This window comes from Parasteatoda tepidariorum, chromosome 12 (genome assembly GCF_982258835.1).
Source record: "Parasteatoda tepidariorum strain Cologne lab strain chromosome 12, Ptep-v5.0, whole genome shotgun sequence".
In the NCBI taxonomy this organism is placed as follows: domain Eukaryota; kingdom Metazoa; phylum Arthropoda; class Arachnida; order Araneae; family Theridiidae; genus Parasteatoda; species Parasteatoda tepidariorum.
In genome coordinates this window covers 59481040-59503188 of record NC_141766.1, presented here as the reverse complement: position 1 = coordinate 59503188, position 22149 = coordinate 59481040, and the positions used below count along the sequence as shown (strand labels likewise).

At 27.8% G+C, this 22149-nt stretch overlaps 1 protein-coding gene across 2 annotated transcripts in view; it reads left to right on the top strand.

The window, feature by feature from the left end:
* Positions 1-22149, top strand: part of LOC107449381 (uncharacterized) — a 36681-nt gene that overhangs the window by 1544 nt on the left and 12988 nt on the right. Inside the window, exons 2-3 of one of the 2 annotated variants that reach the window (XM_071188353.2) lie at positions 3278-3467; positions 4203-4339. In XM_071188353.2, coding sequence (XP_071044454.1) covers positions 4207-4339 — 133 coding nt within the window. In that variant the 5' untranslated portion in view covers positions 3278-3467; positions 4203-4206. The remainder of the gene's footprint in view (positions 1-3277; positions 3468-4202; positions 4340-22149) is intronic. The other variant, XM_016064888.4, reaches the window with a different exon arrangement.

Below are 22149 nucleotides of genomic sequence, written 5' to 3'. Positions count from 1 at the left end.
AAAATGCTGCCAAATAAACAGAACACTATTGAAACTGAAGGGGATTTTAATTTATCGACTATGTCAACCTTTATCTGTGAAAAGGTACCTCAAGATAGAATCAAGTTAACATGTCTTATATACTAGTGAATTGATATTCAATATTTATAGTGGTAGTTACGCCACAAAACTTTCATTATGTCAATATTCTTCTCCTTTCAGCTGCGCAAATAGAAATCAGTCATATAATTATCACAACCTCAAATATCCAGCTCCAATATAATTTCTTGTTTTTGTGATCAGCACAAATCCATCGTATGCCGAAAAATCTCTGGTTGACTGTAATTACCCTAATTTTTATCAAAGAAAGGCAAGAAAAAAATTTGTGCAAAATCTAACTTTTATAATTTATGGATAGCTAAATTGAAATATTAAATTGTTTTTCATCTATTTGGCAAAAACTATTATTTTGCTATTGTCCTTACTTGAAATTCATTTGAAAGCGAAAGTAATTACTAAAGGGTTTATAATTATTTTACTATTTAAATTTTTTTAATATGTTTGATTAATTTAGTTATATCTTTTTTAATTATATATTTAGTTCCTTTTTTGTCAAAATTCAAACAATAATAAAAGAACTTTATTATTTGGTAATAGAAACATTGTTTGTAAACATCAGAATATTACATTTTAAATCTTAAGAATAAAGTTATAACAACAAAATAATCTACTAACAAGTACTATTTAGATAATTATGATCAGAACCAACTCACTGAAAGAAAATACTTTTTGGTGGAAGGAAATCCTTTTTGGAGGAGTAAAATATGAGAAACCCTATTTGGAATTTTTTGTCTAGTAATAACTAAATTTATATTTTAATGTATTCTTTGATTTGTAAATTTGATTCAAATTTTTTTTCCATATCACTATACATAAATCATTCAAAAGTTTATATGAAACACTACTTTGTTCTCTCATACTGAGGCTTTTAAAATATTAGCAAAATAACCAAAAATTCTAAAAACCTTAGTTTTTAACTATCTACTACTCTTTAAAATATTTTGCAACAAGCGTAATAGTTCGCATTATGAATTACAGATACCAGTTTCATAAAAAAAATTACTTTGATGGATAAAATATAAGATTACACAAATAGAATTGTGTTTCATTTTTTTTACATTAAGCATATTCCACTTAGTGGACAGAGTAATAAAAAACTCAATAATCACATTAAGAGGTAATGTCTTCAAGAAGTCTGCTCAAATCTATTTGTAGATGACATTGACATCACATCCAGAACACCTGCTACTTTTTAACAGACCTTTTTTAACTTGGAAAGACAAGCAAAGAAAGCAACTTTAATAATTAATGAAAACTAAATTTGTGGTATATACCAAGGGAAGTTTTTCACTTCCCTACATAGAAATCAGACTGAAGTTGACATATTCATTTACCTGGAATTACAGATCAGCATTAAAAATGAGATATGGCCAAAAATCCACTGCAGAATTATTGTGATCAACTGCTGCGTTTTTTGGGAGGGAGGCTGCCTAAATTCCTGAGGTCTAATGTCCTTAGATTTAGTTCCAAGGCACTACTATATAAAGTAGTTATGAGATCTGTACTTACATACTGCTCAGAATCATGGACTGTGACCTCAAGAGATGAATGTGCATTCAAAGGAAAAGTCTTTCAAAGTATTTTTGGTGGTGTCCAGATTAACGAACTATGAAGAAGGAGATCCAACAATGAACTTTATCTTCTTTATAAAAAAAATGACATTAGCAAATATATCAAAATTCAAGGGATGAAATGGGCAGGCCATCTAATATGGTCATTGAATGAATGTTCAGCAAAAAGAATTTTTTTGGCTAGGACATTATGGAATGGACCAAAGGGAAGACTCAAATTCAGATGGTCCAATTCTCTAGATAAGGACTTCCTTATACTGAACTGTAAGAACTGGAGAACCATTGGTGAAAACAGGTCAGGATGGAAGAGAACCATTAAGAAGGCCAGGGCTCACTCTAGGCTGTTGGGCCAAAGATGATGATATTTGACTTATTTTGTAAAAAATAAGTAAAGCATAACAATTAAATAAAATATTTAAATTTTTTCCCCCTACTTTCTAAAATTTTTAAGCATTATCATTAAATTTGAAATCTCAAACAACATTTTGTACTTGCTCCCTGATCACTCTCTTTTCTTAATTTGTTTTCCTTTTAGCATTGTATCTGTTTGTGTTTTAAGATGAGAAATCCTGTTAATTTCAGGAATATGCCTGGCTATGCTTGTGGAGGATTTAAAAATATCTCTGGTCCCAACTATAGTTTGATTTATAAAATATATTAACTTTGTAAAATAAAATTGAACTGCTAAATATTTTTTTTTTCAAACGTTAATTGTATTTTTATTTTTTAAATTTATTTTTAGTTAGAGGTTTGCTTAGCATTTTTGTTTTCTTTTTTTACTCTTATTTGGAATTGAATAATTTAGAATATAAAGAGGTTTGCCTAGGGTTAGCTATGAGTTATAACTTTCAAGTTGATCTCCTTCTGTGATTTTTTTTGTTTTTTTTTTGAAGTTTCTCATGAGCTGCTGCCCGAAAGTTGTTAAGAGTTAACGATTAATCTAACATAGATCATGAAACGGAAATCTTCCCAAGTTAAAGCTAAAATTTAAAACAGGAAGTTAAAGCATAAGTTTTTTATGTGATAAATGGAAGAAAAAAAAGTTTCATTTTGATATTTTACAGTTATTAGTTTAATTAGCCTAATTGAAAGTAATGCTAAACAGCATGTTTTTTATCTACATGGAAGTCTCAAATTTAAACTAAGTTCTCTATAAGATAATAAAAAATGCTGAAAAGTTTCAATTTGATGTTTATAAAAATTAGAATAAGTAAAAGATAATTTCCCTAGAATTGACAATAATGCTAAATATCATGCGTCAAAGGACCCCATACAAATTTTATATAAATTATTTCTTTATCAGAAATTTCTCTTCAAAAGCTCTGCTCTCAGAAGTCCAAAAATTGATAGTTTCTGAGATATAAACATAAATAGTAATTCTGAATTATCTAATACCATCATGACATCACCCAATGAGGAGGTTGTCCTTACAAGGGCTGATTGTTTAAACAGAAAGTATGTATATTTATGTATAAACATAATTAATAATAATTTATTTGAATATTGTTTACACTTTGTTGGGGAGGTACATGCATTCTATTAACTTCATTTTCTCTCTATACTGTGCATATCCTAAAAACTATATAACACTCCCAATTTGTGTGCAGGTACCGAATGTCCAATGCTGCCTGCTTCAAGCACCTTTTGCCGAAGTAACCGTCGCCTATATCTCTTATTTTTAAGATTCCGGATCTCGGAAAGCATCTATTTTTGGACTTAGTGTCAATGAGAACTTTTGCGCAGAATGTTTTAAATTTTCCACCTATTTGACGGAGAATTACTTTCCATAAGATTTGTGTAAGGTCCTTTTAGACTATGTGTTTTTTATGAGACAAATCAAAAGACTAACATGCTTTATTTTATAACTATAAGAATAATTAAACTAAAAGAGAGTTATGGTAAATAACTTGATACCATCATGTAAGTGTTTCAGTATAGCCGATTCCCGCTTTTGGGCCATTAAACCGCGAAGAAGTGAATCTAGATCTTATTATTACCTAGCTCAAAATCAATGTAGAAAAAAAGTTCTTTTTAATGAGCTATGTCCTATAAAGTGATTATTGAATTCAACATTATTTTACAGTTAACTTGTTAGTTATAATGATATTTACGAAATCTCTATAAAATCATAACTTATGAAATTATTCGAAATTTAAAAAATAAAATCTCAGCATATTTTTTCTATTTTATTATAAAAATTGTATCTTGTCACATTTATAATTAAAATAAACGTAATTGGATTTATTTATAAGCATTTAATAGAAGGTGTCAAGTATTGAAAAGTTAAGTTTCTTCCTTTTTGGAAGAAACTAATTTCACTCATGACAGTTTGTTCAAAATGGAAGAAACTGATGTCAGTTAATATTTAATATTTTCTTGGCAATTTGTGAAAAAGTACTGTTCAAAGCAAATACTTGTTTTCTCAGCAGCTTCCTATAAATAGTTTTTTAAAAATTTTTTTAGTTTACTATATTTCATTTTTTATTTATAAATAACATTTAGAATTAATTTAATTATTTTTGCTGTCTTTAGAAATATGGAGCGAGTAGTGCTTAACTTCATTATTTTATCATCATGTCTCATTCTTAAAACTTATCAAAGCGAAGAATTTCATCATAGCACAGAAGATGAAGTAATTTTTAGAGTAACACGAGGAGTTCATTCGCATGGTAAGATTGGAGGTTTTGTTTATCTATTCTTGTATTTTATTAATTATAACTGTAGCATACAAAATAAAAACAGAATATTTTTTAAAAATGTGTAAAATCTAAGGACAGTATGAAGTCAAGAAAGCACTTTATGTTGATCTAAGTTCTGAAATTAATTTTTCTCAACCCCACATTTTTAAATTTTTCATCATAACTATTATTTTTTATGATACCATATGGTTAAAAAGTAGGATGCATTTTAATTGAATATTCTGCCATATTTTTAAATAATTTTTGCTAGAATGCAAGATCTAACTAATATTTTTTTATGCACATCTAATGCTCTGGATTCATTGCACTAAGTTGTGGGTTAGAGGGAGCAGCGTTGAACATAAATTGTATCTAAATTGTTGGACCATTTTCACTGGATACGATGTTTTGCATGAAAAATTGAACAAGATTGGTGGAAAATATTTATCCGCAGAAAATTCGTCAATCAGGTTCCCATTTGCATGGTGAAAATGAGAGAAAAAATCCCATCCAGTTAAAATGTCTCTATAAATATGAGTAGAGATGGATATTTACCTCTATCTTAGGTAAGTACCCAAAATCAGGATTTTTATAATTTTTGATTATTTTTAAAGCTATGATTTCTTTGCTTATAGTTCTAATAATTAACTATGTTTAATTTTCAAAAAGTAAACTTTACTTAAAACTACTAACTAAGCTTAAAATATATCAGTACCAAAAGAAATATTTTAATAATACCCAAGAGACATTGCTGCATTAAAAAAAATAATAATGTTTGTATTCTATACAGTACAAAGTCCCATATCTGTTAAAGAGAAATATCTATTTTCCGGAACACTCTTCAACAATCAAATTTAACAAATGTCATCTTCTTTTTTCTGCTTCTCTGATAGCTAAACATTTATTGTGTTTCATTGTGCCAACACCTCCTAGAGAAGAAAGCTTATCAACCACTTCGGAACATCACGGCTCATCTTCCTTCTTGGAGTGTGATACAAAACATTGCCTCGTATATTGCTAAAGCAATTATATTCTATTTTATAGAGTACAGCTCATGACGAATGTTTTCAAATTATGTGTTTTATTAGTAAACTTTGAATGGGAGAAATTGTTAATTATAATATATTTAAGGTATAAATTTTATAAATATTTCTCTACAAATTAGCAGAATATATATTATCTATAAATATAATAATATTATGAGTTGAGTAAAGTGTTGTAGTATATTTAATTAATAATTTGTGGATTTACTTTTAAGTGCCTATAGAATTGTTACGAGCATAATTTAAGTAGAATCTAAACTAGGATTCATTCTAGACTAAAAAAAGGGCAGGGTGCTAAAAATTGAAAAGGGCACTATACTTTTAAAAAAAAGGGCATTGTATTATTTAAAAAGGGCAGATACCTTAGCCTTCTTTGCATAATTTAAATGAATAATTATGTATAAGTTTACTTTATCACTAATCACAATTATAATTATTAAATGCATAACTACAATTTTTCGAGGGAAAAAGGCTACAGTTTGAATTGAAAAATTAGAAAAAAAATTCAAACAAGGGTTTTTTTTCCTGTACCTCAATATTTCTTAGTTCACTAAAAATATATTTAAAATTTTATGCATACCTTTGAAAGACCTGGGGAAACAATTGAAATTTTTCAAATATGTCTTTCTTTCTCGAGTTCATGATTAGAATAACTATTTTCAGATAAAATATGAATATTAATCTTGAAAATAAACTTATTAAGTATCTGACTCTCTCTTATAAACAAATAAAATAAACTGCGTTTTTAACCTTAACTGTTGAAAACGAAGTTCTGAAGTATATACAGGAAAAACAATATTTACAAAAAAAAAATTTCAAAATAAAATTCATACTTCCAGTTATTTTAAATAAAACATACTGGAAGTTTTATACTTGAATTCAGTTGTAGCAATAATATCAAACTTTAAGTTCACATTCATCTTTAACTTATACAGTACATATCAGCATTGGCACGGCAGCCCTTTGTGGGCCTGGGCCTTCCTCAGAAGCTTTTCCCATTCTGCCCTTCTCCCAGCAATTGTTTTCCAGTTCTTTACTTTTAGGATGGCAAAATCCTCATCTACACAGTCCTTCCATCTCTTTTTGGGCCTTCCTCTTGGCCTTTTATTGGAGGGGGTTGCATTAGAGACTTTCAATGCTGTTCATTCTGGGCTCATTCTCACTACATGCCCGGCCCATCTCATTCTACTTAATTTAATAGATTTAATGATATCATCGCCATCAAAGATCCTATATATTTCAAAATTATATCTTTTCCTCCAGTTGTCTTTATCGCGTATAGGGCCAAAGATGGTGCGTAGGACCTTCCTTTCGAAGGTTGCTAATAATGTTTCTTCCCATTTTGTTAAAGTCCATGTCTCTGAAGCATAAGTCAAAACTGACTTGATTAATACCTTATAAAGTAAGATCTTAGTCTTTCTTTTTATTAAGTGAGATTTCAATAATGATCTTAAACCATAGAAGCAGCGATTGACTGCGATTATTCTTTTTCTAATTTCAGGATTGATGTCATTTTGATCTAGATAAGTAATCATCTGATCCTAGATAAGTAAAATTTTTTACAGATTCAAATTTGAAAGAATCTATTTTAAACAATTTAGGGATGGTTTCCTTTGTACCACAATACATATATTTTGTTTTCTCTACATTCACTCTTAAGTTAATTTTTCTAGCTGATTTTTCCAGTGCCAAAAAATTTTCACTCAGTGCTGTCCTAGATCTTGCGATGATATCTACATCATCGGCGTATGCCAAAATCTGCACTGATTTATTAAATATAGTACGTGCAGTATTTATGCCAGCATTTCTAATAACTTTTTCTAAGGCTATGTTGAACAGAAGACATGCTAATGCATCTCCCTGTCTAACTCCATTATGAATTTCAAAAGAAGTGGATAGTTCCAATTGAATTCGTACTGTTGAAATGGTTTCAGTGAGTGTGAGCATTACAAGTCTGATTAATTTTGATGGAATATTAAAATCATATAGGGTCCTTAATAGCTCAGTCCTATTAATACTATCATATGCCGCCTTAAAATCCACAAATAAATGATGGGTCTCTATTCCAAATTCTCTACATTTCTCCAAAGTTTGTCGTAGGGTGAAGATTTGGTCAACTGTGGACCTTCCTTTGCGGAAGCCACACTGATAGTCACCTATGACGCTGTCTACAATGGGAGACAGACGTTCAAATAGGATATTTGAGAAGACCTTATAGGCAACGCATAACAGACTTATTCCTCTATAGTTGTGACAGTCCAATACATCCCCTTTTTTATGTATTAGACATAAAATACTCAACTTCCATTCAGTAGGTAATATCTCTCTCTCCCAACTAGATAGAATAATTTTCCAGATGTTGTTTACAATAGCGTTCCCACCATATTTTAGAATTTCAGCTGGGATATCATCTGGTCCTGCCGCTTTATTACATTTCAGCTTGTTGATAGCGTGTTGTACATATCAGATCTGATAATATAGGGGTGCACAACCTTTTTGAGTAAAGGGTCACTTGCACAGCAGGTTGACTAACGAAGGGCCACACATGTATTTAGTCACGTTCCCTGTAGCATAATTTTTTCGAGCTATCTGCGACAAAACTGTCTAGCACTAAAATCTTTCTGCAAGATACTTTTAATGATAACAAACGTATATGCTACCAATTTAATTAATTACTTATTAACTATTAATAATTACTAATTTAATGAATAATTAACAAAAGCGCTGTGTTTAAAAAATTACTTTTTAATTGAACATGTTATAATTTTTTATTCTAATATTATGGGTGATATTTTTGAATTTTGTCGAGGGGTGGGGGTAACACACAAATTATTTCCTTCACATTTTGTAAATAATCATCACAATAAAAAATAATGAAAAATCATGAAATCCGATCGACGATGAAACCACACGAATTGGACTCTACAAAAAAGAGTTACTCAAATGCATAATAAATAGTTGTAATATCGCATAAAAAATTGCGGATTTAAGAACTATTCAGAAATCAACAGCAATAACTGCCAAAAATTTGATAGAATCATTGCCTTAAAAAGTAAATACTCAAATGCACGATTCGTATTTCCCATATTGTTTGAAATATATTGAGAAATTTAAAAACCACAGGAAAATCAACATCATTAACTACTGAAGAAAATACAATTGAAACACGACATTGATTTACAATACTAACTGCCTAAATTAAGTGTGTCAAAAAGTGATTATCTAAATGCATGATTCAATTATTATGTGTAAACTTCTTTAAAAAACAAAAGTAAAATTTTTTACTTTTCAAAAGAAGAATCTTTCTGCAAGAACTATGTAATGTTCTGCGACAATGTCGCTGCGTTTCTGCCACGGGGGACACGTTAATGGCAACTTTTAACATGAGTGTTCTAATTTTTTTTTTATCAATAAACTTAGTAATATATTTGTTGAAAATTAAAGTAGTTCAATTATTAGAATTCATTCGAAAATTAAAAAAAGCTGATACTTTTAAAAAAAGAAAAAATGCCATTTTTATCATATCACGCGATACAAAAATTCATTTTAGAAATAAATTCTAATTAAAAAAAATTGCAATGCTCTCAGAATGGAAGTAAGAAAAAAATTAATACATAATTAAGTGCATAAATTCAAATTAAATATTTTAATTGAAGAAAATTTATAAGTTTTCAACAAAAGCCTAAAATAAAAACAAAACTTATAGTTCAAAATAAAATTCAATACTTATTTGGTAATGTACTTTATTATTTCATTTTATTAATTCTTAGATTTTTTTATATAGTAAACGTTATCTTTTTTTTTATCGAAAAAGATTACTTAAGCAACAAACAGTGAGCAGTTTAAAAATTCACGTTTTCCACCACCTTTGAATTTCTCCGGTTGCTATCATATTGCATTTAAATTAGGGATTTAATGAGCATTTGGCACTTTAGTCAAAAATTCAGTTGGTTAAATGATCAGTCAAATATTCCTCAGAGTATTTTTTTAAAAATATATTTTTCTAAGTTTTTTTTTCTTTTGAATTTGTATAGATATGATAAAAAATGATATAAAATTGTATTTTGACTATATTATAGTATTGTTTATTATAAGAAATAGTTTTAACATAAATTTCTAAAATTTTAAAATCCATGTTTCTGCACATGGCTTGCAAATTTATCTTCTGGAAGACAAAGGGCAAAACGAAAATTGGAAAACTAGATTACTTTATTCTGAACCACAAGTTTTTGAATTTCTGCCTTTTTTTTAAAAAAAAAATATTTTTTTTAATCAGACAAATCCATTTCATAATTTTTTCGATACTTGCTGAGAATTGAGAAAGTTTTTTTTTTAAATTTCTGCTGCTTTTATTATAACGCAGCATTTTAACGGAATGTCTTCTACTATTCATTTATTATCACTCTTTCCATGTACTGTAATATAAATAACTGGAAACATAGAAAACTGATTTTCAGTGTTAAAGGTTTGTTTTAGGAACTAAGAACAATTTGTTTTTTCTGTTTTTCTTTTTAATAAACTTTTCTTTTTATAGGCATTTTTATTAGGACATAGCATTTTTTTCAATGAACGTTATTAATAAACTTTTCTTTAAAAAGAAAAAGAAGAAAAAAATTCTTTTTTTTAAGTAACGTTTTTATTATAACGGCAATTTTCAAGAGCATTTCTGTTGACTTAATTCTTTTTTCTTGACTTTTGCTGGTAATTGAAAAACTGAGATGTCCAGCTTTAAAATTTTCTTTCGAAAATTAAGATCGATTTTTATTTTTTCGGTCTTGCTTTTGTATATAATATAATCTTTAGTTTTTATAATAGCGTGTCATGTTCAAAAGCGTTGATAGGCTTTATTTTTTGCGTTCATTTATGAATCCGTTTTTCCATAAAATATTATTCTTAGCAATTAAATTTTGGTTTCAAAGTCGCTATGTTGCTAAAAATTGTAGCTATTTGGCCTCGAATATATGGCATTAGGTTGATTTTTTTGCCGAATATCCGGTTTTCGACCAAATCACAATTCATTACCACATTCGACCAAATCATATTCCTTACCGAAGAAATGATGTAAAAATAACTAGGTTTTACTATAAAACTACACCGAAATACCGCATAAAAGAGTAATTATTTATATATAAATATATATATTTTTTAAATAACGGCAGGCACTTAAACTATCGTTCTTCACCTCGGAAGATGCCGGAAGTGTTGCTCATTTAGCGTTACCCAGTAGGCACCTGTGAACCTAAGTCACGGAGGCGAGTAACATTACCCACGCCACACTGCCACAAACCCGTTCATAGGGTGGGCGACATTCACACATCACACACAACAGAGGACTGCACAGAGAGAAACATCCTGCCCAGAGCGGGATTCGAACCAGCAGGCTTCGCAGTCAGGCACGCTAACCGCTCGGCCACCTGGCCGGCGTAATTATTTTTATTCGCATGTTGTAATAACATCTTAGTTAAATAACGGGATCGTCAAAATCACGTGAAAAAGTATAGCAATTAAAAAAAAATATTACTTACATTTATGCTGAACTCAGCGCGAATAAACTTTGTCGAATGTGCGATTTAAAATTCGTATGTCGTAATAAAATTATAGGAATTTTTTATAGTACTAGGAATGCATAGCAATAACTAGAGAATAGAAATAGCAACAAAAAAAAAAGAAAAAAAATTACTTAGATTTAAGATGAAATCGTCACAAATAAATTGTACCAAAAAGTGTTTATTGAAATTAATAAAAAATTCGGGATTTTCGAAATCACATTACAAAGTGGAAATGAGTGTTTAACAAAATAATTTATATTTATGATAGATTCGAATTGAAGAAAGCGCGTTAAACATACATTTACTGTAGAATCTATTAAAATTGAATGTGTCAAAACGTGATGACTCAAAAGTGTGATAAAATTTTTTTATTGTGTTCAGTAGCTCTCGCGGGCCGCACTTCAGTAGTCGGCGGGTCGCAGGTTGTGCACCCCTGTGATAATTGCAAGAAAAGGGTAAATAAGACTAAAGGAATTTACGGAGCAACAATAAAAAAATAATAAAAAATAGACTTTTATATATAGTTACGAAGTTGTTTGAAAGAAATAATACAAATAAATAATCCGTGTGAAATCAAAATTAAATCCTTAGGTATAAGACTTCTTTTAGGTATACTTAGACTTCTTTTAGGTTTTTTCTTTAGGTATAAGACTTCTTTTTAAAAATTTTTTTTTTTTTTTTTTAAATATATGTGGGTAAAAATTGATTTTTATGAAGTAGATAAAAAAAATTTAATCTCTTTTCTACAGTAAAATGATTAAAGGAAAGAAAAAAGAGCAATAAAATTTTTTTTATGTTATTTATTTTCATTAGTAGGAGCTTGAGATAGAAATAGATAAATCACATTTGAATTCTAAATCTAGGAATTCTTTTTCCTTTTTTTAAATAGTTATTTACTAAGCTTTTTAATTTTGTGTTTGAAATAGTAATTTATTTTTAAATTTAATTTTTTCAGTTGAGATTATTTTTCATAGATTTTATTTAATTGAAATTTCAAAAATCAAATTCTATATTTGTTCGTAGCATCTGTTTTTATAATAAGTTCAAACTGCAATCCTTTATGAACAAAACTATACTTATGCTTATTTTATTAAAAATGTAATGTGTTTAAAAATAGAAAAGCTTCAGTTTTTTTAAAAAATTTTTTTAAAAAATCTTTTTTGTTACTATGTTGATGTATTTCGTATGTATTTAATGTTTTTTATATTATATTTTAGACTTAAGTTAACAATTTTCCATTTGTTTAAGTTAATTATTAGTAAAAAGAAACTTAATATTTTTGTAATTATGTAAAAACTCAATTCACCGTTTTGTATTAAAAGGCAGGATAATACATAGTTAAATTTTTTGTAAAAGTTTTATTTATTATTTATATTGTGTTGTTTTTATATAAAGAAATATTCGGATAAAAAATTTAGCATTTTACAAATTATTAATAATATGCAGGTACAAATTATTTAAGGCGTTATTAAATTATTTATGCGTGAAAAAATTTATCTGTACTTCCAAAACTAGTTCATCCCCCCCCCAGAAAAAGAACTATTTCTGTATTCCCATTCAAGATTTTAGTCACAGCTCTTATATTAATAACAATGTAAATTATAAAATAAATAATAAAAATAAATGAAATTATTAAATAAAAATGAAATTTTAGTAATAAATAAGCATTAAAAATAATAATTCGCAAATAAAATTACTAAAATTAAATAAATACGCATAAAATATTTGAAATGCATCAAAGAGAATCCTACTTAGATTAAGAATTTTTAAAAAAATGCACGAGTCATAACTGATGTCAGATAATTTTTCAATTTAATGAATAAATACTAATTTAATTTTCATCTACATTTTTTAAAGCCTTTGATGTCTATCACATGTTATTATTATGTAAAACATGATGTTATGAAAAGACCACCCTTAATATAAATTTTTATAAACCTTGTAAAAAATAAAGATACAAATCTACTTCAGCGGATGTAGTAAATTAAAATTTAAAAGGGAAAAAAAAAGCATATGAATTTGAAACATATCTAATACAATATATTGATAATAATCTTTATAATAATAGTAATAATAACAGGCCTGTTTAATGGCCAGGTGAATTTATGAAGTTATTTAATTTGATAAGAAATCGTTAATCGCCTTTTTACACTCGCCTTCCTCAACAGTGATTTGTTTGTTTTCGATTGTTAAAATTCTAACTTGTGACCTCCATCCGTTCTTTTTCGCGTTCACTTGAAACAAAATTTCTTTAAATGCATATTAAGAGCGGTCACTCCAAATCACCTGCATATTATTCAATTTCATAATCAAATATATTAATGTTGTAATTTTGCGTATAAAAGATATTTAAAATAATAGAAGATCGTTACTTTCAGTGACTTTTATTAAATAAATTTTTTTTAAAAATTTTAAATTATTTGAGTTGGAAAGCTTGATGCTCTATAAATGTAAATTTTTTTTACAATAAATAGAAAAAGAATGTGACCATCGTTTCTAGCACTTCATTATAAGTTGATTTAACGTTTGCTTTGACAAAAAAATTTAAAATTTATTTAAATGTTTAATAATTAAGTGCTTAAAATTTGTTTTTAACAAAGCGAGAACAGACGGTACATATTTCTTACAAAAGGAAAATTGTGAAAATATTCTAATATAATAGAAATGAATATTATTGCGGAATTGCTATGAAAAATTAAAAAGAATTATTATAAAATATATCTGATAAGATTGTGTTTCGTTGCACATTCAATAAAAAAAATCGTTTTTTCTGTTGAAAATTTGACAAGAATTAGTAAGATAATTTACAATTTTCATCGAATTTTAATGACCCAAGTATTCTTATCCCCCCCAAAAGAGATGATTTAAAAAATTAAATAAAAACTAAATTTTAAATAAATTATTAACGCATTTTAAAAATAAAGAATAAATATTATTCTCTATTCAAAACAGTTTTTTGAATTAAAAATTAAATATACATAAAAAAAATACTATAGTATTAAATCAAAAAATTTTAGTGGCTATTTAAAAGCGGGAAATTTTGTAAAATTGTAACTTTTGGCTCTTTCATTTCAAAAGGTTGCCGACCCCTGGCCTAAGTGACTCTCTTTTATAAATCACTGTCACTGTACTAATTATGCCCTGCCTAAAGGCAAAGCCCCCTGAGTGCGAGACTTACCACTGATTTTGCAAATTCTGATTTTTTTTCTGGGTATGGATGCACCTAATGACGATAGGTGTGGAAAAAAACTTTTTTTTCCTTCTTAATTTTCAATTTTGAAAAAGGAAATGTCGCAAATTACGTTATCAAAAACGTACATGTACGTCACAAGTAAAATTATGTATTTCTATGACAATTCCATGACTTTTTAAGTCCAGGTACGTACGAACCCTGTGATTAAGAGAAATAAAATAAAACAATTAAAGCAATTACAAATTATTATAAAGTAAATAAATAAGTTATTAGAAAAGCTTAATTTGTGAGCGCAGCACTTTTTATTGTATTTAAATGAACGTTTTAAGAAAAATCGAAATAAAAATTTGCTTATTACATTCAAATAAATTCAATTTACAATATTTACGACGCATGATCTTACAAACGCAGAATTAGCAAATAGCGATAACATTGATATTAAAAATAAATTAATAAATAAAAAAAGCTGAAAAATATTAAATGAAAAAAGTTTTGTATTTAAATTAATCTATCTAATATTACAATGCGTTGTCAAATCATCATGGTATGTGTTATAGATCATAGCCGAAATTGCAAAATAAAGAAAAAAATCATTTAAGTAACGATAAAGAAGTGTCATATTTAAATATATGGAAAGAGAGAGAGTTATCAATCGACGTGGTAATTGTGATAATGTCAAATCAAAAACCTCGTTTGAAAAATATCGTGAAATAAACGAGTCACTATTAAAGAAAGAAAACCATTTCTTAATTTATCAATTTATTTAGTTCTATTTAAAATGCGCGGCCAAATTAAAGCTGCATTGTGATCATTCAGAAGAAAGAAAAAAATTTGCGAATAACACATGTTGTATCTTCAAATAAATTTTATTTTTTAATACTTTTGAGGTAAAAGCATACAGCTATAAATAAATTTAATACTATTAAATAAAGGAAAGTTTCACATTTAAATTTACCGATATAATTACATCACTCATAATGTCTGGAAACTTGTGATAGTCTAGAAATAAAAACCTCATAATGTTCAATTAAGGAGTAAAAAATTTAGAAAAAATTCTAAATGTATGAAAAAGTTTCCTTTTCAAATTAGCTTATTTAGTATCAATTAGGATGAACAGTCGAACAAAATAAGAAGTAAGGAAAGAAAGAAAAGAAAAAAAACGATTAATTGAATTAAGTATGCTTTATCTACAAATAAATTGCATGCTTGATTCAACCTTTATGAGGCGCAGTCATACCTTTGCGCACACTAGTAATAATATAAATAAACAAATTAATAAAAAGATCGACTGCAAGGACAAATTCTAATGAAAATTAGAAATTAAGAAGTTTAATAGCTCTAAACAATATTTTAAAAGAGTAAAAAATAATACAGACGGATCTGTTTATACTCCTGGCAGCGTGCCAACGAAGAATGAGAAAATCTTCGGAAAAAATATCAAAGGTAAATAAATAAAAATATTTAAAAAAAAAACGGAATGAAAATTATCGTTTGCCAATATAAATTCTTAAAATAACTTGTAATGAAACATTGCTTGAAACTTATTATTGTAAGAATTGTATTGTGTCATTGTAAAAAAAAGTTTATTTTAAAATTAATATTTTTTTTGTTTTCTTTTTTGGATAAAAAAGCTTTTTTATTTCGTAGTTAATTGTCTAAATCCCTTCACTTTTGAAATCAAAAGTAAAAATTTCTTTCTTTGTTCAAAAGAATAAAGCTGGGCAGAGGGGGGTGGAGGGCTCCAGAAGATACATGAGAATGTATCTTTTTTCAATGACCTAGTCTGACCCCTGAAATTGTCTACAGGCTTTGTGAACAAGATTTCTTCCCTTAAAAAATTCTTTCCAAGAAAACTCTTGGCAGGCCTACTGACCATCACCATTGCGGTATGGTTTCTTAAAATAAGCAATACTTCCATTTCTGAGAAAAATAAATTTTTCTAAAAAGAGAAAATAGAAACCCACACAGCTGCAGGAGGGGTTGCATTCCCTGACAGGAGGAACTTCTTGAAAGATCTCTTATTTAAACTACTAACTTCAAGAAAAAATAGTAAAGAGGGGGGGGGGGGAGAGCATTTCGGAATCTCTTTTACCCATAGCTATTGAGCTAGAGGGAAGACAAGTTGAATTCAAGAAAAGTATCACTAAGTGGGGGGGGGGGACAGAACAAAAAAATTCTTTCTTGCAGGAAGGTGGTATCTTTTTGGAGTGGGCACACCAGGGTGCATTTTGTTATATCAGGGCGGGATAAAAGGAGTAAAGGGCAACAGGGCGGAAATTTTTCATCGAAAGGGCATACGAGGCGGGGCGCCCCGTAAACACCGCCTAGAATGAACCCTGATCTAAACAATACTTTTATTATAAATTAATTCTAATAATTTGAAACAAAACTATGAATGAAGAGAAATGACATTTGATATAAAATACTTTATTTATTAATCAATGTCTAAAATGCCACGTAAAATAGACTATTAATATTTTACACTAATTTCAATCATATATCATTGTCTTTGTTCAGCATCGAAATTATTTGAATGAAGCACATACATTTAAAACAAATTTAAAAAATTAATTCAAAAACAACCACCTGCACATTTTTTGCTCTAGTTTTTTACATATGGATTCTACGAAATTTTGTAATTTTTCATATTTACGTATTCTTTTTAAGATAAAAAATCAATAATATATTTGAACAATATTTAGTTGTAAATTGATTCCAATAAATATGATGAGGAGTCTTAAAACTATGAATTAATGCTAGAATGATAATCTTAAATAAAGTTATGAATGAGAGGATTACATTTAAGAAAAAATACTCTATTTACTGTCAATATATGACATTATAACATAGATGTAAAGAACAACAAAAAGTCAAAACATGATTTAACCAAATTACACTGTTTCAATTTCTGTATTTCTTGAACAATTCAAAACTTAAGTGACTTTAAGGGACTCTAAAACTATTAATGAACTAATCTCAAAGGACCCTAAAACTCGTGATAAACATACCTCAAGAGATAAAAATACATAAACTAGTTTAAGGAACCTTCTCTTGACTTAAAATTCCATACACTTTTGCCAGATAGCAACCATTCCCATTTTATTTTGATCCATGATTATACTAATAATTTAAAAGTAAATTTCTGAAGTGTAAAAAATAAAATATTTTCTGAATTATTAAGGAATAAAATTTTAAAATGCTTAGCAATTTAATGCATATAAAAAGTAGTATCTATATCTTTTTATTGTGTTATAATATGATTCAAATAAGTGGGAAGTATTATGATTAAAATGAAGCAAATCACTTTGTTTATTATTTTCTCATTATTATGATTATAACATATCCGTGCAGTTATTTGTCACAGGCTTTGTTCATTGAAGTTGGTGTAAAGGCTATTAAATGCTTTATTTTTATGGGAAGCTGTTCTTAGAAAGCATTAAAGGAAGCCAAAGTGAAGAGTTAATGAAAACAAAAATGATTTATGATGAAAAAAAAAGATAATCAATTAGTTTACTTTTGCTTTTAAAAGGTGCTTTGAATTTAATATTTGTCAAAGCAATGAGTTGAATTGTCTTAATTATGATGCATTATTTTTCAGACGAGTTCCCTTGTCTTCTGGATAGGGTTCAAATTTTAAAGGGTACGGAGTTGAACATTAATAGTCGCAAACCCATAAAATTGGGTCGGCTGTTCAACGACGGTTATAATATAAAATAAAATAAAAATCTGAAAAATGTTTTTCCTTTTGTATTTCTAATTTATTTTCATCTGCAGATATGATGTTATTCTCTGATATGATTAAAATGTTTAAGGAAATCATAGTTACGTAATGCTTTGTTAATATTTCTTTTAGGTGTAAAATTGCAGTATCTAAAATTGACTAAATATTGTTATTCTAAAATAAAGTCCAGGTGATTCTTTTGAAATGTTAGAACGATATATTTGTTTTTTTGCTAGTCATGGAGCAAAAATTCTATAGTCATCCCTTTATTTGTTTTAAAACTTATTCCGATTTTTAGGAAAATGGAGTTGAAAACTATCATTGATGGAGTACGAATCATTTCAAGTTCTTCTACAATATCGTCACAAAGTTGAACAGCAGCACTAAGATTCACTGCCCTAGATTCCAAAATCCTAAAGGGGCAACGTAAGAGAAAATATTTTTTGTATTGAAAATAAGACGAGGGCAGAATTGGAACTTCTCAATGAATTTAAACGAATGTAGACTCAGGCAGACAAATCCTTATCAAGTATATTTCCGATTATTCCAAGAGCATAAATCAAGGTACTGAGCAAGTCCACCATCACCATAATAAATTTTTGTCACTCTATTCAGCTTGCAGGAGATAGCTTTTTAAATGCTTTTTTCCTAGAAGAAGGGCACAGTTCTAAAATACTAGTCTGCAAAACACTATTTGTTTTAAGAGTATTCCTGAAGGAATAACATTTTTCAATAATTCCAATGAAATCACAAACATCTTTTAATTTGGCTTACGTCTGAAATTGGCAGATTTAGAGAATGAAAAGTGCTATGCACATATAGCAATGATAGGGATTTTTCTCTTATTTTGCCTTCTACATCCTGGATCCTAGCTTGTCCTTGTATGGACATGGCAGCAGCACCATGTTGTTCTTGGCCTAGTATGTGTCTGTTTTCCAAACCTAATGATGCTAAAGTTTCTTAGATCTTCTCCACATGTGAAAATCACGAACACTAACTGTTAAAAATTTTCAATTAGTAAGAAAGTCTTGCCCTTACTTTTGACAAATCTTACTCATAAAGAAATTTGCTCTTTCAAAGAAATATCTGTGGTTTCATCCACTGAAATAGAAAAGCATTTGTTTGAATTTACTTTTTTAATAAATTTTTTTAAATATTTTGTTGCAAGCATGCATAATTTAATTTTTCCTCTTATTCAATATATATGTTGCATTATTAGCAGCTGATTTCAAATGCTCTTTTAGCACTTCATCTCCTACATTAATTCAAAATTTAAGTAGTTGGAAAAAATTTCCATCATGATTGTTATGTTCCTTGCTTTCATTTATTTCATTAATTTGGCTGCAATCACGATCTCTTAAAGAATATCCATTTCTCTCACAGAAAATTACCTTTTTTATAATAGAACTAATTTTTTTCCAATTTTTTTTCCTGTCAAACATTAACAGTATCAATAACATCTATTACAGTTTGTTTACATCCTTGTATGATGCTCTATAAATTGTCAGTAGTTAGCAAAGAATTGTACAATTTTTTTCTTGATGTTCACAGAATTTTTTAGTTGATTTGCACCAGAAAGGAAAAGGTGGATTAACTAATTGTCCCAATGATTGAATGTTTGATTTGCCTGCATATTCCTTAGCAAAAACTACAAAATATTTACAGTAAATTACTTTGTGAATTTTGAAGTAAACTAGACGTGAATTTTGATATTTCCGCTTGTTCGATGTAATTAAAATTAAATTTTGAGTTGAAACAAAACAAAAAATTTATTGGATATTTAACTTAAATGAAGGTGAGAGATGTTTCTCTCTCGATTAATGGTGAACAATTGAATTATTTTACATTCATAGTGACAAGTAATCCGCTGTAATAGTATGACAAGTGACGCTACTCCATGGCCCCATCTTGAAAGCCTTTAGAACTTTTTAAATGAGAATAACAGAATGGTTGATAATATAATACTAAATTAAAATATATGGGTGATTCTCATGTAATACGGCAATTCACAGTTTTTTGCTGCTCTAAGATCTAATACTATACTACTAAACAAACTTTTTTTTAATTAATAGCATTGCTGTTAGCATTGATTGTTTTGTATAATTAAAACATTTAATTTAATTTCAAAATATCCTGTTCCTTGTATGTCATTAACAATATTTCCAATAATAACTAGCTTCAAAACTTCCCATACATTTTTCAATATGTAATTTTTTTTTATCTCAACCGTTGCAAGCATTTTTAGAATATATGCAGAGGGTATTATTATTTCCAAAAACTTTGTAGAAAATAATATTTTCTGTCAATAATTTGTTTGTCACTTGAATATCAGTCATTTTTCTGGCCATTTTTGTTAGTTATTAATAATCAAAATAAATAGCACCAGCAATCAGTATCTTAGGTTAAGAGATTGATTAGAATACCATCCTATTAGAACATGTTTTATTGCAGGAATAAGGAACCAACTTTCTGAGTCACAATCTATTTCAAAAAATTTCATAAGATGGGTAGGGTTTTATGTTGTAATTTTCCTGTCTTCTTGAACTAACATAAACTATATAGATTTACCCGAGTTATTTTAAAAAATCCTGTAGTTTTCTGTGGAAAGAGTAAATGTCTTGGGCCTAAATGTTAAATTAAAGTGCAGTATGCTTGTATAATATAATATGCTTGTATGTAATTAAAGTTAATTAATGGTTGATTATTATACAAAATTTTATTCTGTACATATCAACAACAAGAACATTTTTGATTCTTTCTGCAGTGGATCAAAGAATTAATTTAAACAATTCATGGTCCATCTAACACAAAGGCTTTAGGTTAATTTTTTTTTCAAATACAGATAGTTAAAATATAAAGGATTCGTTAAAAACATCATTATACAATTTTATTCTGTCGTAATCTTTAAACTCTACTTGGACGTATAAATTAAAGAATGTAATAAAGTTGTAAAATAAAATGTTTTGAAATATCTTAATTTCAAATAATATAATTAAAAACATTTTTTTATGTAAATTATTATAAAGCTAAATTTACTAGGTTATTTTAAAACATGGGGCCTGAAAACAGTCAAGGGAAAATAAACTGAGAAAAAAAGTGAAAAGCCGAGAAGAAATGGTATGAGTTTTGCTTCTTCTGACAGCTTCAAGATTAATGAAATTTTGCAAATTTTTTTTGTTTTTTGTTTTATCAGTTTCTTTGCAAACTAAAATGTAGTAAAATTTTAAAAAAAAAATCGCATTGTGTGTGTGTCACTCTTTCACTTTTATTATATTTAACTAATTTGTTCAAATCGTTCACAATAATTATGTTTGGAATTTATTTACATAAAAATTTAATATTAACTTTTCAACTTTGTTTTTTTTTGAGTTTCTTAACTTTAGTTACTTACTACTAGTTTAAAATGACTTTTCTAAACTAATATTTCATTTTCCTGGTCTTCTAGTCATTTTCCTAGCATTCAAAATTTGGTGAATTTTTCTTTTATTTTTGTTCTTGAGGAAATGCTGTCTGCCTAAGAAAGATATTAATGCTACACTACACTGCTGTCTGTAAGATATTAATAAAAGTAACTAAATAAATATGCAAAAGAATATTTAGATTATTTTGAAGACTTTAAATTTGAAGAAAGTTTTCCCCCCGAATTGTCATGTTTCAAAAGAATCACCCATACACGTATAGAAATTCTTAAGAAGTTTTCATGTTAATGATCAAGTTCTGTTAAAGACTCAAAGTTTGCACAGTTTTGTCACATTGACCAAATGCCATCTTTAGTGTTTAATGTCACAATTCTGACTTCTGGACATGATGGAAAAGTCACATTTGGTCAAGAAATGTGACAAAACTGCAAACTTTGAACATTTATCTCAATTTGATCATTAACACAGAAACTTCCAAATTCAGAAATATTGAAATATTCTTGCTAGCATATATTGCATTAGCGTGACTTGTATTGCCATAATTGTTAGGCACAATTATTAGGTTGGCAAACTTAATTGATATTGTCAACCTAATGTATCTTTATTAAGTAACAATTATTTTTCACTCTATGGCTAGGATAATAACTAGCTGTTAGTTAATAAATATTTATTTTTACAGGGATCTCAAGTTTCTTCCAACCTAAGTGAAAAAAAAATGAAAAAACCTCTTTAGATTATAAATCTTTATAGAAGAAAAATATTAAATGTTTTTTTTTTTTTTTTTTTTTTTTTTTTTTTTTTTTTTTTTCAGTTAAAATTAACAAATCACTTACTAAGTATACACTACTAAAAAACACACTTTGAAAGCACAGTTAC